At 44.1% G+C, this 18,255-nt stretch overlaps 1 protein-coding gene across 1 annotated transcript in view; it reads left to right on the forward strand.

Moving 5' to 3' along the window:
• The first annotated feature begins 6,710 nt into the window (after positions 1-6,710).
• The window catches only part of LOC142587419 (cytochrome P450 2C20-like), a 75,213-nt gene continuing 63,668 nt past the window's right edge, over positions 6,711-18,255 (forward strand). Inside the window, exons 1-3 of the mRNA XM_075698429.1 lie at positions 6,711-6,920; positions 10,463-10,713; positions 16,248-16,372. Of these exons, the coding sequence (XP_075554544.1) occupies positions 10,502-10,713; positions 16,248-16,372 (337 nt within the window). The 5' untranslated portion in view covers positions 6,711-6,920; positions 10,463-10,501. The remainder of the gene's footprint in view (positions 6,921-10,462; positions 10,714-16,247; positions 16,373-18,255) is intronic.

The following is an 18,255-nucleotide window of genomic DNA, read 5'->3' on the forward strand; positions in this document are numbered from 1 at the left end:
GCGCTCAAGATCTCCACTCCTTGGGTGCGTAGGCGCAACTTGGATTCAAGTAGGTCCGCCGCGATTCCTGGGGGTAACCCGTGAATAACGGCTCTTTTGATGTCTTCAGGTAGCGCCACGTAGGCGTTCACGTCGTAATTTTGCCTGTCAAAGTTGAGGCAGTATCTTCCTGATCATCCCGGCTGCTTCCCCGTCCGAGGCGCTTGCGATGATGATGTTGGAACCTGGCCGGAGTCTCACCAGGAACTTGTCTTTTCTGAATTTTCAGCCACACGCTTCCACGATAGCGCGTGCTGCTTGGTACGTCTTCAGCTCCTTAACCTTCAGCCCGCCCTTGGGCTGAATAATGATCTTGCCGTCGTTGCCCGTTGCCCGTTGTATTCCGGGTCCGGCTAGGCCTAATGGCAGGCCCAGCTCGCCGACCAGGGGAAAATTCTATCTCCGATAAAAGTCCAAAAAGTGGGCCTACCGGGTTGAGAGTGGTGTCCTCGTGTTGCAGGTCACTTGCTGAGTCGATTACGCCAAACGTTTTGGTGGCCCGATGGGTTTGTTACTCTGAAAGTTTCGAGAATCCACGGAGCCCATGCAACGCAAGTCCGCTCCCGTTTGCTTCTTCTTCTTCCAGCATCAAGCAGAGGGAACTGATAAAACCGGGCAGGGCACTTTAATTACAAGCAAACTGAAAAAAAGATCGCGCAGGGACCTCATCTTCTCTGCTCTAATGCACGACGCCTTCGTCTTTCTCAACGTGCCGCACATTGGATGTGGCAATACATACGAGCAAACATACAATTCTAATTATAGAATATTTGCGAAGGCGTTCTTGAACAGATGGTGATCTGTTATGGAGGTTACATGTAGAGGAAGGTTATTCCATTCTTGTGATGTCCGAGGTAAGAATGAATGAAAAAAGCATCAGTTTTCCAATAGGGAACTCCAACTTTTAGTGCGTAATCTACGCAGGTAGAAACATATTGAGGAGGTGATATAAGCTCATTGGGGAGATGAGGATGATGTAATATGGCGTGAAAAAGGCCCAAACGAAATAACTTACGACAGGATGCAAGCGATGCTAGCTCAAGACTTGCTTTCATTGAAGATATGCTTGTTGTTCTGTCGTAGTTTACGTCATACATCGTCAAATGCTTTAGAAAAGTCTAGAAAAAGAGAAGAACGAAAGAAAAGAAGAGAAGAGAAGAACGATCAAGGGTGGTATGAAGTTTGTGACTAACAGATAATAGTTGAGTTTCCTAAGAATATGCTTTGCGAAAGCCATGTTGTGATTGTGAAAAAAATGAATTTCATTCAAGAAACGTACCAATGTTTAAAAAAATATGCTCAAATAATTTCCAAGAAAAGCTTGTGAGGGAAGCAGGTCAGTAATATTATCGCGATTGCTGCTTTGCAGACTTGAAAAGATGAATCACCTTCCCGATCTTTCATTAAACTGGGAGAGATACCGTGTCCTACGATGGCTGAAATGGCTTGGATATATAATTGATGAATACACAAATGTAGCTTTGAAAATCTTTGTGGTAATTTCACTGCAGCCGTTTGAATAAGAAAGCTTTAATTGGCAACGATACTTCATCACCATTAGAAATATTTATTACAGAAAATTATGTTGTGTACGGGGCATGAAATTTCTGGCAGTGAGACAATTATGCCAGCAGAAAAGTCGGTGTGACGCACGGATCTGCATATTTCTGGCGAAATGGCATAATCAGAGCTGCCGATAAGGGTTACACGTTATCAGCTTTGGGATAGACAGAACGCCAGAACTTTCGCGGATTGATTACCAACATGCATGGTATAGTATTTTGTCGATAATTCTGCTTAGAGTTTTTAAGCAAGGTCATGTATTCATCGGAAGACTGTTTGTACGATTCCTAACGCATGTCACTAGGACGTAAGCAGGCTAATCTATAAAGCCACGTTTCTTGTTTGCTAGCTGCTTAAGGCAAATAATAAACCATGGTGCATTGCGCTTTAAACCTATACGGCGAAGAGTGATGTATTTGTTGGTTAATTCAACCACTTAAGCTTTAAACATGCTGAAGTTAGATTGAAAACTACGGTTACTGAAATGGTTAAGAAATATATATATATATATATATTAAGATGAGCAGAGCTCATATTTAATTGCCTCAAAGTTAGTGTTCTTGTAATCTTCAATAAACTTATAAATTTTAATGTTTTAGGACGTGAAGTGGTCATCTGAAACGTAATGAGTGAATGATCACTTAAGCCAGGTAAGCAACTAATGGTAGAAATAAGATAAGATTCAGATGTTAGCAGCAGGTCAAAAATGTTTCACACGGATTTCGTCATTCTAAGGTTGCCGGAATAATTGAGTGAGTGAAAATGTCGAACACAAGCCTAAACATTTTTGTGCAACAATGTCAGCAGTACAAGTGTCAATGGGAGAAACGAGTCAATCGTGTTTATTTAGTACACTTCTTATGTTGCAGGAAAGAACTGTTCAATGTAATGAACCCCATCCACTACCCCTCACGCGTTCCTGCGTTGCAGTGTGTGCTTTATTGTGTGAAAACCGGCTATCGTTTGTTCTTTGAACACAGGCAAAATCCGTGTCAGTTGGTGCGTTATTAATGAATTGATCTTTATTTATGCATATCTTGTGTCATCATTTAAGGGGTGTACCTTCAAACAGGAATTTAGCGAATTGGATAAGCCTTTTTCAGGCGTGGCGTGTAGCGGGCGAAGGATCTTCGCTGATTCATGGGTTTATCTTTTTCTTAGTTGCGCATGCATGGAAAGCACTTTCTCTTTATGTTTATAGTTAGAAAACTTCACAATAATTGGTCGACACTCATTTGATACGTCAGACCCCAGCCAAATGAGCTCGTTCGATTGCTTCAGGAGATAAGCTGCCAGTAATGCAGGTTATGATATCCTTGATGCATGTTTTGGTTTGCGGCCAAAATTCACTCAAATCCGGAACGTCGTGCAATAAAAGGTTGTTTCTACTTGAATGGTCTTGCATGTCATTCAATCTAGCTTGCAAAACGGTCATTTTGGTTCTCCTTTATTTTCACTGACTCCTGAAAAGCGACCATTTCCTTTTCTACACTTTCAAGTCTCGTCATTTTCATTTCGATTTTGTCTTTCCCCGATACTGTGAATTTTCGTCACTCTGTCGGTCTGATGAGATTTTATAGCCTTTACGGCAGCAAGCTCTGTGTGGCGCTTAGACGAATGAATAGATCGCACGTGGCGGTCTTTTAAGATACAGAAAATAACAGACATTTGTTCTGAAGGGTTGTCGGGTAACGATTCAACATTAGGTAAAGCTTGATTAAGAGTGACATGTACCGGGTTGCTTTCAATGTCCCCAGGACATAGGAGCAGGAAACTCATTGAAAAGTACTCGCAGAAAATGGCATAGAGAACCGGAGGACAGAGGAGCAACAGGATAAAACGCTTCTCAGTTTTCGTAGTATGCAAGGAGCCTCTCTTTCACACAGCGTTCCTACTATGCAGGAACTCCGTACACGCTTCCTCTGTTATGGAGACTACTACAATACCGTATTTTCGTGATTCTAAGCACCCCCCGATTGTAAGCACCCCCCCCCCCCCCCACTCTATTTTCGCGAGAAAATTGGGGAGCAAGTTCGCATGCGAATCTAAGCACCCCCTATTTGTTAGGAAGAGCGCGTAGCCAAGGCCGCCAAGCGCGCTTGCTCACTCTGTCATCGAGCCGGAGCCGTCGGAGTCCCGAGGAGGCACGGCGGCCGCGGCGCGAGTACGCCGTACAGCCGGACTGTACGACTGTACGACGAAAGCTGCAGAAAGCGTACCCATCAATCATCGCAAAGTGCATTTCGGACGCTTGGAAGCGGGTCCAAGTGGACGTTGTGGTCAAATCATTTAAGAAGTGCTCGATCACAAACCACTTCGACGGGGCGGAAGACGACCTGCTGTGGAATACCGAGAGCGGCGGTTCAAGCGGTGCGACGAACTCGAGTGGCAGTGATAGTGACTGAGCATCCGACACAAGCGGAGGGTTCACACTCTGCTCCAATTTTTCCTTTGAATGTTTGCAAAATAAAATCTTATTTCTCGCATCCCTCTCTTCGTTATGTCGCAGCGAAAAGAGGGAGAGGGGGTCATTCTAGATTTTTCGAATGTAAGCCCCTCCCCTCACTTCGGGCATCGCGATCGTGAAAAAAAGGGGGTGCTTAGAATCGAGTAAATACGGTATTATCGTTGCAAGTACTCGCCGCACCTTCCAGGGACAGCGTCCAAGCCTCCTTCGCCGCTCTAGGGCTGGAATGTACTTGTCACCTGGTCATCGCAAAGCTCATACAAAAGTTGCAGGTTATGTCGAGCGCCTTTGCATCAGACAGGGGTTGTGCCGCACTTCGATTGCACACTGTGAGGAGCCCCTCCGTGTTAGACTCGTCCTGTTTGGGAACGCCATGCACGCTTCCTTTGGCGAAGATGCCCTCCCAGGGTCTAGTTCGACCTACAAGCCACCAAGACATGCCGCCGGTGCCTCCTTGGTAGGTCCGGCTGCCGATCCGACTATGTCGGTGGACACCCCCCCCCCCTCTGTTTCCTCGGGCAGCTGGACAGGCAGCCTGGTGGACATGCACCACAGTGATTTCCAGCCGCTTCATTTGGCAGCAACGCCGGGGTTTTGCTGCTTTCAACACGACAGCATCTTTTTGGTTAAAGCTATCAATGCCTTGGGTGATTGTTATGCTTGGACAGAAAAAAACAGATGGCTGGTTGCAGAAAAACGACCTTGCGGTGCCGCCAAGCCGTGGGAATCCTGGCCTGAATGAAGTTCAGCCCTATCTGTTTGCGGCCAGCTTCCTTATGCATGCGGCGAGTCCTACGAGCGCAGTTCTGCACGCGCTGCTCTCGAGAGTTCCCGCTTCTATCCTGCGGCAGGTGTGCCCGGCAACACCAGATAGATAGGTCTGCAGGCTACCCCGCCACAGATGCAGGCTCACCGGGTGTCGCCATGGGCATTACCCCAGACGTCGAGAAGCGCATGGAGACCCCCACTTCCGCGTGGACCCCCCACGTGGTGGTGCATCACAAACCGACACCATCGCCTCTACCAGAACCTCTAAACATACAGCAAGCCGTCGCTGCTATTTTCTTACGGCACAATACGCTAGCTGAGCTGTTGCGACGAAAACCCGGCGACGCTTGGAAGCCGCACCATCTCGCCACCCCTGCTGCAGTCCGCAAGGCTTCTTTTTTCAGATAGCCTTCTCACCAGCCCCGCTGTAGCATCCGACACCATATCATGAATTCCAGAGATCGTAACCACCTTCTATTTTAAGCAGTCGTTGACATGAACTTCGTGCTATTGAATGATTTGGCACAGTGAGGCACCGACTACTCTCGTACTAGGTGTTCTACCACCCCACACTCCCGACGGGTCCCCGGACCATGGAAACGAGGTACTTTCTGACCCTTCAGTGCCACATTTCCAGGTTTCAGGGCAACCATTGGCCGAAGGCCGAGCCCTTCGCGCCAGCCTCAGTGACATCGTGCTCAAGAAAGCCGAAGCGATCAACACAGCCGACAACACACTCGAAGATCTTCCTGTACGGTGAAAATCTACTCATCGGACGTGCAATAGACCACAGGTTTCAACGCTGATACAGCTGTACCCTATTTGCAACCAACCACTTCCCGCTGAGCAACGACATCGCTCTTGCAGTTGCGCCCGACAAGGTGACTAGGAATTGGCCTTCGTGCCGTCGTACATAAATGACTCGGTGGCACGCTTCATTTCAGCGAGCGATTTGTGTGCAATAGCAACACGGCGAAGATGCACCCGACGAGTGAGCACATGATTCCACTGCTTGCACGGCCCGTGCGGCCGGCTGCTCTTCAATGTTCAAGATCCTATGGCGCGCGTCTTTGTCGGTGGCCATCCAGAAACAGCCAGTGCCGCGCACCAGAGCGATTTCCAGCAATTTCCCCATCCCCGAGCCATTGCTGTAGCGCGGCCGAGTGCAATGAAGAAGTGGTTCTTAGGCACCAGGAAAGAATAAGAACGGCGAGGCCGCGGATCGCAGGGACGGCCCCTTGTCTGATTCTCCCCTTTACAATATGACAAGAAAACAATACCAAGAACTCTACATTCGAGGTCTACACGCAAACGACCGAACAATATATAGCAGCAGGTGGTTAAAAAAACTAAGTTAATAAGTACGATGTGGCTCTGTGATGTGCTGCATCAGAAATATTTTGATTCTTTTTGACAGCTAACCTTTACCTTGATTTGCAAATCCACGTGTTCTAAATTGTTGTGACTGCTCCAGATAAACATCCCGTATGGTTTCCTTGCTTTTGTAATGAAGTCTTTTCGTCTGTGCGTTCTTGTCTGACGCCGTTCCTATAATGAATATACATCAACTCGTGCAGGATGTCAGATTATGTTCCTCATGTTATTTCTACTACAAAGTTCCCCTTTTAGTTTATTGTTGTTTATCTTTCTCACCACACGCACGTGAGCTTAGTCATCGTATTATCTGTACAGGTGCATGTACAGGCGCATGTACAGGTGCATTGGGGCATCACGACACCGTCAAGGTGACATACCAAAACTGTCATCAAGGTAAATATTTTCGAGTCGTGGCGTCAAGCACGGATATTCTGCCCCACCTGCGTGTAGTGTGTGATGACGAGAACAGCTCCAGAACAGTGGTTCTCCACTGCTGACACTGCACGTATCGGCTGTGAAACGTTGCGCCGCCAGGCCTGCCGTCCAGGAACACCCCTGCCAATCATGAAGACAGAGTATTGGCTCTTGGTGAAAAGGCAGTTCCGCACTCTGCAATAAGCATCCTCAAAAATGGCCTTATGTTTGCTAGTGAACCTTCTTTGTTGTACCCGGAAAAGTTCACATTTGCCAGGTCTGTTGGAGTAAGGTGAGTAAAGCAAAATGCTTACTCTTGGACAATCACAATAATACGCATAAAAATCACAATCACAATCACAATAAGAACGCATTGTTGCAACTATTGAGTTAGGGAAAGGTTCATGGCAGCTATTCGTGACCCAGTATTTTAAAACGTTGTTGAGTAAAGTAATATGTCCGCAATGGTTTCTGGCGTCTAACTCAGAAGAGGTTGTGAATTATTTGAGGCCTGGGAACCGAATCGTAGAGCGTGTTTAGGGTGAACGCAGAAAAGTCTCTCTGCTATTCTATTCCGTAGCGTCATTTGACGAGAAGTATGCATATGTGCCTAGACATGTACAGTGACAAGTGCAATTCCTAATTATATTTAAATAAATATTCAATCACTGGTTTTAAATACAAGTTGTTTTACAAAAGAAAGTATGTTTATTGGGGATAGGACAGCCCCTGTTTTGAGGATTGTTTTTCTTGGTGTACTCTTGAATGCATTGCACGGCACGGGCATGTTGTTTATAAATTGCAATATTTTGGTACGTAGACAAATACATGGTTACAGCAAACGTTAGCCGTTCTTCTGAAACAAAGACTGACATAGTTCACGTTTTCAAAGAATGCGGTGATAGTGTAAGGTTCACGTTTGAGCTTTTCCTGGAGAATGACCTGCTTTGATCTCGGTTTGATCCTGTTCGTTGCACGAGATCACGTTTTTTGAAATTTTTGCCATTCTCAGAAAAAGGTAATTGAAACCAGCTTTATCTCTCGACAAATTTTATAAGCAGGAGGCCGAGCTGCAACGTGAGCCTCCCCCCCCACCCCCCCGACAAAATTTCTGGCTACGCCACAGGTGCTCACTCTGAGCACACCGTCGCAAAAAAATTATAAGTTATAGAGCAATATATTTCAGCCCCTTGAAGTTACAGGGCATTTCTTTCATCCTGTTTATATTTTCTTTGTGGTGAAGCTAACACAACAGACTGCGCAAAGCACAATATAATACAAGTCGAGATGAAACAAGTCCTTCAAGACGCCTGATAGCATAATTCTTGAAGTACGCCTTACCGCTCTAACATCGGGCAGCATAAAAATAACTACTATGCCGATGTAGGCCTTTTTTATAGGTCGAGTGTAATACAAGGTTGAAATGACACACATAAATTCGAGCTCTGCGGATTTTATTTTTAGCTGAGAGTTTGCAGCGGAATGTAGGCATGGAGATTCAAGGCTAACACCCAAACACGTATTGCTGCAACTCATACAATATAGTGCATTGTTTAGAATTCGTTTCTTCGTGCAATTCTGTAGCACTATTTGGGAGGCCACACGTACATAAATATATGTATGTTAGTCCATTGCATTGTCATAAAAATTACACTGGTGTACTCGGTTTGGCGTTCCTATAAATATGTTATGAATTATTGCTAGAACTTTCGCAAACATTTACATAATGAATGTTACGTTCTCGTGTATCTTGTACTGTTATTTGCAGAAGCGAGAGACCAGTTCCGCCTAACGTAAACTCGTGCATAGGCTTGGGATCTTCTACATTTTTACAGGAATGCTGTGCCTTTTATGTGAAGATACTGACACTATTACATTGTTTCCTTCACTTCCGGAGAGAATTTTCCAACCACTAACCGCTGCTCTAATCTTATAGCTTGGTGCGGGACAACACCAGCATGTGTCAAAACTTTCCTGAGTGTGGCCATTGGTGCTATAGCGAAATAACTTTGTCCACACTGATTACGCGTTAGACGCTAACTGCGGTGAACATACTCGACGTATTTTAGCGAATACTATGTGAACATACACATAGTATTTTAGCGGTGAAGGTGTAGAATTGAAAAAGAAAGGTAATGCGCTATCGAACGCCCGCGGCAGAATGTGAGACTGCACCCATGTGTCAGCCGGCTGACGTGTCATTTTAGGCTACTTTTTTCGTGGAAGCGACCTGGATGACTGGAAAGAGAGAATAAAAGCAGAAGTAGAAAATGATGCTCGTGTAAAAAAGAGATAAATGTACAAATAAAAGAACGAAATGAATGAATAAAATAAAAGGGAGGTCTCAGTATGTTTGACAACACGATTAACCAAAAAAAGAAATAAGAAAGTGCTAAGCAACTCAATGAAAAATAACTAATCGCTATTGCCGATAGTTTGAAGTTTAGCATAAGGAAAAGCTTAGCGAATATTCATTGCAGAAGTACAACTCAAGCATACAAGTTCCTTGAGTGTATCTTCTGTGAGAAAGAATATCTTGGTTAAACGGAAAATTAATGAAGGTCTAGTTAAACGGACATCGTGGGGACAGAGCTAGGAATCTTCCCAAAGGCCACTCCGTGTCCTTCAACCAAACAGGTCATAACTTCTATTTACCTAATCTCTACCTACTACAGTCAAATTTCCGTTCTGAGCAAGAAAACAAAGATAGAGAATCATACCCCATTTATATGTTCAAGATATGACAAATATAAGTATATACATTTGAATGGGAGCTTTAAATCTATTAGCTACCTTAAATTTCAAACTATAGGCAACAGCACTAAGGTATTCTTTATTGAGTTGCTTAGCTCATTTTCTTTTGCAAGTTGGGTTGTCCATGATATTCCAATCCCAGTTTTCTTTCATTAATTCTTTGATGTACATTGATCCATTGTTTACACGAGCGGCAATTTCTGCCGCTACTTTTATTCGCTCTTTCAATGTGATGATAGTTCACTAACCTCCAGGTGAACACAAGTACGCACCCCCCCGCCCTTACTGTCGTCCTGGCCGCTTTCCCAAAAAGAAGAGCCTAAAATCATTCATCAACCAGCTGACGCGCGGCGCAGCCTTACATTCCTCCACCGACATTCGATAGCCCATATTTTGCCTTCTCAATTCTACACCTTCGCTGCTAACACACCCTCTGGAGTTACCTCGCCCACCCGCAGTACACTCTCTCTCCTTTCGAAGAACCGTACCCATATATACTGCTCTGAAGAGAGTATATTTTGCCTTGAAAAAGACGGTTACTTGTCGACACACTGGCTCCGGTTCTCACCTTGTTCTCATGTTGCTCATCATGCTTCGTGTAGAAAATATGTACGCAGTATATAAGGTGTATTATTCCCAAACAATAACACTTAGAGTCGTATATTTCTTGAGTTTTCCAAAACACTAAGATAATAAACCGGCAGAGATTCAATTTAGATCCAGGGCTCATCTCCTCGCGCTTTCTGACTAAAAAAAACACTAATCGACCTATTTATCGTCCTTACTTACTTTACAATATATATATATATATATATATATATATATATATATATATATATATATGTGTGTGAGTGTGTGTGTGTGTGTGTGTGTGTGTGCAATAATGCTATGAAGTGTATAGTACTAGAATATACTGGTGTTAAAAAGTAACGTAGTAAGTAATATTTAGAGCCTGGCCTATGTAGTTGCCGATAAACTTACATCAGAACGTTTGTATATATTTTATTCAACTGCGCAATTTTAGATGCATTTTTGCTGTGGGCATAAAGTATGTAATCAAGAACGCTCTTCTATTTTCAGACATTATATCTGCAGACGACCACTGGAAGACAGGACATTATGATAGTTGCCGTGATTTTGATATTCTGCGTCTTCTCGATGTCACTGTGGCTGATTGCGAAGAGTATGCGAAGGTGCTGCATTCCGCCAGGAACCAGACTGCCGCCCATGCCACCAGCACGGTCTATTCGAGGACACGTTGAACTAAACAGCAAGGATTTCCACTACACCAAAGCAATAGAATGGTCGAAAGCTTACGGCCCTGTTTTCAGGTAGGTAGTAACGAGTGTGGACTGATTGGGCGGGGCTCTGCCGAAAATGAACCTCATAGAAGGCTGTAGCTTTTTGTTGTGCTCAACGAGGGGATCGCTAGCAGTGCGCTTGTGCTAGTAACAGGTTCGTGAGACGTTCTTGCAATGCATTATATGGCAATATATAAAAGACAATGTCTAGTTCTTTCTCCATTAGAAGATAATAATTTTCCGAAAATGTTTTTGCCAGCTATCGTATGCCGCAGGACACATCGGCCAACCAGAGAGTAAATCTGGTTAACCTCCCTGCATATCATCTCCTATATTCTGGTTGGTTGGTTGGTTGGTTGGTTGGTTGGTTACGGGATCTGTGACAGGCAGTGTTAGCTTGGAAGTCTTGGCCGGTGTCTCTCGCTGTTCGGAAATATGTTACTCCATACCAATGAGTCGAGCGTTGCGTATATAGATGAGCAGAAGGCATGAAATGTCCTTACCAACTATCCTCGGCCCTTCGAAGAATCTTATTTGATACGCATGCCTTTGGGGATACTCTTGTTGTAGCTTGTCATACAGTTTTCCATTCCATATTGAAGCGGCGGTAGCACCTAATGAAGTATTTTACTTGACAAAATTCCTGACATCAAATTTTCTTGTTCTCTGTCGTAATGAACGCCTGTTAATTAGGGGTGGGCGAATATTCATATTTGCGAATATAAATCAAATAATGTTCGCTTATTATTTATAACCATTCACGAAAAAATGCTCAATAACTTGAAATATTTTATACTAAAGAAAGGTTTTGAACCAACTACATGCAAATTCACGTTACTGCTCCCTATATATTTATTCTACAGTGGTTGTTTACTGGCTATAAGGTTGGGCTGCTAAGCATGAGGTCTCGTGATTTATGCCCGGCAATGGCGGCTGCATTTTAATGGTGGGGAAATGCGAAAATCCTTGTGTACTTTGATTTAGGTGCCCCTTAAAAAATCCCAGGCGGTGCAAATTTCTGGTCAACATTGCTACGGTGTGCTTCATAATCAGATCGTGGTTTTGGAACAAATAATGAGGAGGAAAAAAAACAACAATTTTTATCGAAGGACTGGAGAAACAAGATGGATAGTAAATTTTTGCTTTCACTTGGCCTTGGAATGCCAATATGACACTCTGCAATTGTAGCTCGTAGTCTGCAAATTAGTGTTTTTCAGTCTGGTCATGTATCATATTTATCTTTTACGCTTTATGAGTACTCAGGTTTTGCGCGTAGCAGCTTCATTTACATATATATATATATATGTGTAAAACACAAGTGCTTGAGTAGCGCTCTTTTCCACATTGTCTGATCGTCTTTATTTGTCTTTGGAGGGGCATTAATTTAGCATTATGGGAAAGTTTCATTTCATGTTACAGCCATCACATCTTGGAAACTGAGTGCATGGAGATTCTGAAGATATTAATACGCTATTTGTGCTGTTTTATTGGAAATTGGTAATCTTCCGTTTAAGACCTCTTGTTTCTGAAAGATAGGCCGCGAAACTTAGATCAGCCACCTAATGGCACAAAGACATATATTCATGCTGTATATACGAATATTCGCCATCATTTAAATGTTTGGCAGTGGATTCAATATTGCCACGACACTGACACAAATGACTGCTACTCGGTTCAATTCTGTGCAACATGCTAGGCATGTTGGGTGGCTGCCAGAAAAAGACAACGACGAAGGTGGCAGGACAGCTGTATAAAAGATCTATTGCGTCGACCGAATTCTTTTGTGGCTTTGTCTGTGACATACTGGTGGAGTTTGGTACGCGTCTATGTACTCCAACCCTCAGGAACTGGAAGCGGACAACCTACGCTAACGCCGACGACCTCAAAAACTGCCTCCGGAATACGGCCTGCAGGATCTGCCGAGGATGCCCACCACAACCGCAAGCCAGACATAGGAAACGTATGGTACGGGACAGCCTCCTGCGTCGCTGGTTCTCCACACGCCACGGTTCCATTGTGAGCCTTTGGAGGACCTGGAAGACTGGCTCGATGACTTCAATCGTGTGGCTCACGTCAATTATTGGGAGGAACAGAAAAAGTTAAGGAATGTGTACTTCGCCCTAGAGAACTCTGCCCGAACATGGTTCGCTGACCACGAGCTATCCGTCACCAGCTGGCAAGAATTTCAACAGTAGATACGCGATACGTACAGGAGTCCCGCAAGAAAAGAGCGAGCAGAGCAAGCCCTTCAGAGTAGGCTTCAAAAGCCGAACGAAAGCACAGCCATGTTCGTAGAGGAAGACACTACTCGCGGTCCCCGACGCCCACGTCTGTCCAATGTCGTTCACGTCTCTAGGTTGAAGTCATACCACTCCCGCTGACCGCAAAGCTCTACACCTCTCTCACCATCTACGTCTTCCTTAACAGTATGACCGTGGCAATCTCCAGTGCATCAATGATCCGCATCGAGACGATTCTTCTAGGGAGATGGGTAATGACACGACCTTGACACAAATGACAGCCACTCCATGCAATTCTGTGCAACATGCTAGGCATGTTGGGTGGCTCCCAGCAGAAGACAACGACGAAGGTGCCAGGCTAGCTTTATAAAATATCTATAGTGTCGACTGAAGTCTGTGGCTTTGCCTGTGACAATATTCAACAATTAGCATTCATCTGTAATTCGTACTCGGAAAAAATCATATTCGCCATGTTTAATTTGAAAGCAGGTTGGACACATGTAGGAAAATGTCACGACAGCTAGTGATCATTGGTTATATATCAATGATTTTTATGTGTTATATTAGAGGTGCGCGAATATAAAATATGTCGGACGCCAATAAAATACAAATATTAATAACTGAATATAGAAATGTCTATTCAATTGTCAAACGCTGAAGTAAATATTTACAATGTTGATATCCATTGCCATATAATTAGGCACCACACATATACTGACCAAAGCAGAGACGCCTGCCAGGGACTATTACGATTACCTTTCAACACGAGATTAGTAAGTGCCAATCTAAAATCTGCCTAATAGTCCATCAACACCTTTAGAGCCTACTGGCGAATAAGATTTCTAAACATGAGTGGTTGCTGTATTACTAGCTTTCCAAAAATATTTAATTTATCGTCGTCATGAACAACAGCCCATTTTATGTCCACTGTAGGACGAAGGCCTCCCCCTGCAATCTTCAATTACCCCTCTCCTTGGTCAGGCGATTCCAGCTAGCACTTGCGAATTTCTTAAGTTCGTCGCCCCATCTTGCCTTGTGCCGTCTTGCGCTTGCCTTCTCTTGGTACTCCTTCTGTAACCATAATGGTCCACCAGTTACATAACCTACGCATTACATGACCTGCCCAGCTCCATTTCTATCTGTTATAGTCACTTAGAATATCGGCGATATCTGTTACCTCTCGTTATACACTGCTCTCTTCCTTTCTCCTAATAATATGGCTAAAACTCTTCGTTCCATAGCTGTTTGTGCGGTCCTTAACTTGTTTTCGAGCTTCTTTGTCAGTCTCCGGCTTTCTGGCCCATATGTCAGCACCGGTAGAATGAATTGATTGTACACTCATATCTTTAATGACAATGGTGAGCATCCTGTCAGGAAGTGACAGTGTCTACCGAATGTTCTCCAACCCGTTTTTATTTTTCTGCAAATTTCCCTCTCTTGATTAGGGTCCCCTTTGAGTAATTGACATATGTAAGTTTACTTCTTGAGAGACTCTAGAGGCTGACCAGCGCTACTGAACTATTGTTCCCTTGCGCGGCTAATCATGAATATCAATGTCTTCTGCATATTAATCTGCAACCCCACTCTTACACTCTTTCTATTAAGTTCCTCAATCCTTTGTTGTAACTCGTGTACAGTGTTGCTGAACAGAACAACGTCATCTGCAAACCGAACATTGCTGAGATATTCGCTGTCAATCCTCACTCCTAAGCCTTCCCAGTTTAATAGCTTGAATACTTCTTGCAACGGTGCAGTGAATAGCCTCGCAGAGATTGTGTCTCCTAGTCTAACCCCTTTCCTTATAGGCACCGTACTACTCTTTTGGGAGAGAACTAAGGTAGCTGTGGAACCTCTGTATATACGTTCCAAGATGTTTACGTAAGCGTCCTGTACTCCATGATTAAGCGATGACTCTTTGACTGCTGGTATCTCTACTCAGTCAAATGCCTTTTCGCAATCTATTAAAGCCATAGAGATAGGCTGAGTTTACCCTGCTGATTTTTCGACTACTTTATTGTTGACATGGATGTGGTCCCTTGTAGATATCTTTCCCTGGAACTTGGCTGTTCTCTTGGTTGACTAAAGTCCAGTGTTCCCCTTGTGCTATTGGAGATTATATTGATGAATATTCTATATAATACTGGAAGTAATCTAATGGGCCTATAATTTTTCTATTATTTAACGTCTCCATTTGTGTGTTTGAGTATAATGTTTGCAATGTTCCAGTTGTCTGGGACCCTTGAAGTCGACAGACAGTTCGTATAAAGAGCCGCTAGTTTTTGAAGCATTATGTATTCTCCATCTTTGAATAAATCGACTGGTAGTCCATCTTTTCCTGCTGCTTTTCCCCGTTTCGTGTCTTGCATGGCCCTTCCAATTTGCTGGCTTGATATTGATGGAGCCCTTGTTGAAATATTGCCCATAGATTAGCGCGTTCTGGATAATATAATATAGCGCGCCTCGGAGGGCAACAAACTCCGAACCCTTCGATATCGTGATGAAATACGTTTTGTATGGGATCTTGAGTGACATAGATCAAATAGTCTCTACGCCGAAAGAGGTGGTGTGAATGGAAACTGTCATTATATATGCCCACTTAGTGGAAGTAGGAAGCATGCAAAATTCCAGAGATGCAAGACTGCATTTTTTTAAAACTCTGGATGAAAAAGCGCCCTTTAAATTACATGCATTCCTAAGTAGACAATGAATGCGCCTTGGATGAGACGCCCAATGGCAGGGACGCGTGATGCCTGGTCATCACGCTGGTAAGTGACGCTTGTGGCCCTCGTTATGGCAGAGAAGAATGATAGTTCGACGGCTTCCCTAAAATGTAGCGAATATGTTCCTCACAGGTTCTCGGAAGGTCCCCATCGAGCACCCACATTGTAATATGCGCCATGATCGGATGACCTGAGTCATAATACTTTTTCTGGCCTTAAACCGCCCTGAGGAAGGACGATGCAAATGCAGTGTGCATGCGCTCTCGCACTCAAGTCCCTAAATATTTCACTTGCATGCGATGCAGACTGTAGTAGAGCAATGCTAGCCATAATAGAGGAAGAGCAATATGTAGAGTTGCTGCATGGAGCGAATTAGGTATATTACAAATGGTGAATTGTAGAGGGTGGACGTACATGAGCGGGAAAATTACATGTGACATATGACATAACAGGCGAAAATACCTGTAACGGCCAGTACGGATTACATTTGTTCGGTTCATTGATGCTAGTGATGCAAAATGTATATAACTGCATAGGTGAACGTCAGAAGTTGAGCCATACTTACTTAAACAGCACTTCATGTTTTTCAATGTGTCTTTTGCAGGTGCAGGCTTGACTATAAAGAGGTGGTTATTTTGAACGATACAGAGAGTATAAGAAAGTTTATAAACAAGAACGAAGTCCTTCAACGTTCGGACTCTATTCTCAACGGACGGGGCTACTACTCCGGTAAGTACTTTGCCTACGAGGCACAATAGTTGCAAAGGTTGTAATCCGATTCAACTTCTTGTCAAAGTAGATAAAATCCTATGTATTCCTCTATAAAGAGGGGTGTGAATGGGATAGTCTAACTGCTCACGGCATTCTGTCACGTCACTTGTCACTTTAGAGAAGTAGGTGGCGCGTCGGACTACCTAAATTTTCGACACAATGTTTGGTAACAACGCGTAATTCTAGACTAAATACACCTGCAGGAAGAGTTCACATTTCTACACTTCCCCTACCTTCGCGATAGCTGCAGATATGGGGACTGTATATAGCTAGACTACTTCGGACGAGCTCCCGTCGAGGGCGGACGTGTCTGCGTTGTGTTCCTCTAGGAAGTACCCTTTCAACGGAATATGACGTGCACATCGACGCACAAACACTACGGGGGGATTTCGCAACTCGATGTAGTGTAGAGAGTGATACCTTGCTGATTTAAACAAATTGCTTAAAATTTTACTTCAATTTTACTGTCAGACCACGTTATGAAGCTATGCTTTCTATTAGTCTTAGCTACCAGTACGGTGCTCGGATGCGGAGCCGGGCTAAGCTAAAGACCGCATGACGTGACCTGGTTTCTCAACAGGGGATGCCAATAGAGATGCAAGCATTCCCAAAATAAAATATGAACATGGAAAATATGGTTAATAGCACAGTGGAGAACATGGGATCAAACTGGGGCCCTCGGCGCGATGAGATGCAGCGTGGTGATGACGAAGACGCACCCGCTAGACCAAACGCGCTGAGCGCCTCGGCGCTTCCCCCGTGTAACCTCACCGACTGGCGGATACAGCATTGAAAAAACAAGTTTAAACTGCCCTTGAGCATAGCCTACAAAGCAAACCAAACCACAGCAACCGTTCGACGAGGCTTTCTGATTGCCAACACCAACACCGCTGACGTGGGAGCACCGCGAGAGCAATTATCGAATGAAGTTGAAGGCGTCTCGGAAAATGTCGTCCGCCGCAAAGAGAATTAAGGGGGGGTGGACGTGGCTTTGAACATCAACTTCCTTATTTCTTCATGGATTTTCATGAAAAATGGCACAGATGTTTAGAATGTCTTCCTGATGCTTCCTATAAGAGTTTCAGACTGATAGCTTGAGAATATTTTATTAAATTTGATTGAACAGAATGTTTCAACCTCGAACTCTATGAAGAGCCTGGGGAACATTAAAAAACGCGGTAGAAGGCTTGTTAAGTACTGACTGCATAGCTAAATGCACGCTGAAGGTCGTGGCATTCTTGGTTTTTTTTTTCAACACAATTTTTTGGAGTGTCATTTTTTATGTTACCTTCGTATCAAGCACACTTTCGGGTTGAACGAATAGCCACATCATAAATTTATAAAACGTCAAGGCCCTAAAGCAGGAATGTCACTGTAGCCCAAGGAGCAAGACAAAAAAACAGAGTCAGAATAGGCCAACAGTAACAAATAAATCAGCTCCGCAAACTGAGCAGAAAGGCAAAAACACAGTTTTGAGAAAAAGGCCTTCAAGGTTTTGCCTTGCCTCCACTCTTCTAAAATGCACCAGGATTGTAATCCTTGGTGTCCTTAGCACAGCGGGGCTTCTTGGGCATGTACCCTTTCATCTGATATTTTTTCGATGCCTTTTTTTTTCTTACGGCATCCTTCCCTGCAGCTCTTTGGAGGGGATGCTTTCCTGGCTTCAAGCCAAGTGAGGCACAAAACTGTATGCATGCGTTCTGGCGTTGTACTTGCAGACTGCCTCATTGACAGCTGTCTCCGCTGTGATCAATGAAGCATTTTGCTCTTTTGGCAGAATTGACCAAATGACAGAGTGGAGACTCTCGGCTGCATCCTGAGTCTTCATGCTTTGGCAACGG

The sequence above is a fragment of the Dermacentor variabilis genome, chromosome 7, assembly GCF_050947875.1.
Source record: "Dermacentor variabilis isolate Ectoservices chromosome 7, ASM5094787v1, whole genome shotgun sequence".
Taxonomy (NCBI): domain Eukaryota; kingdom Metazoa; phylum Arthropoda; class Arachnida; order Ixodida; family Ixodidae; genus Dermacentor; species Dermacentor variabilis.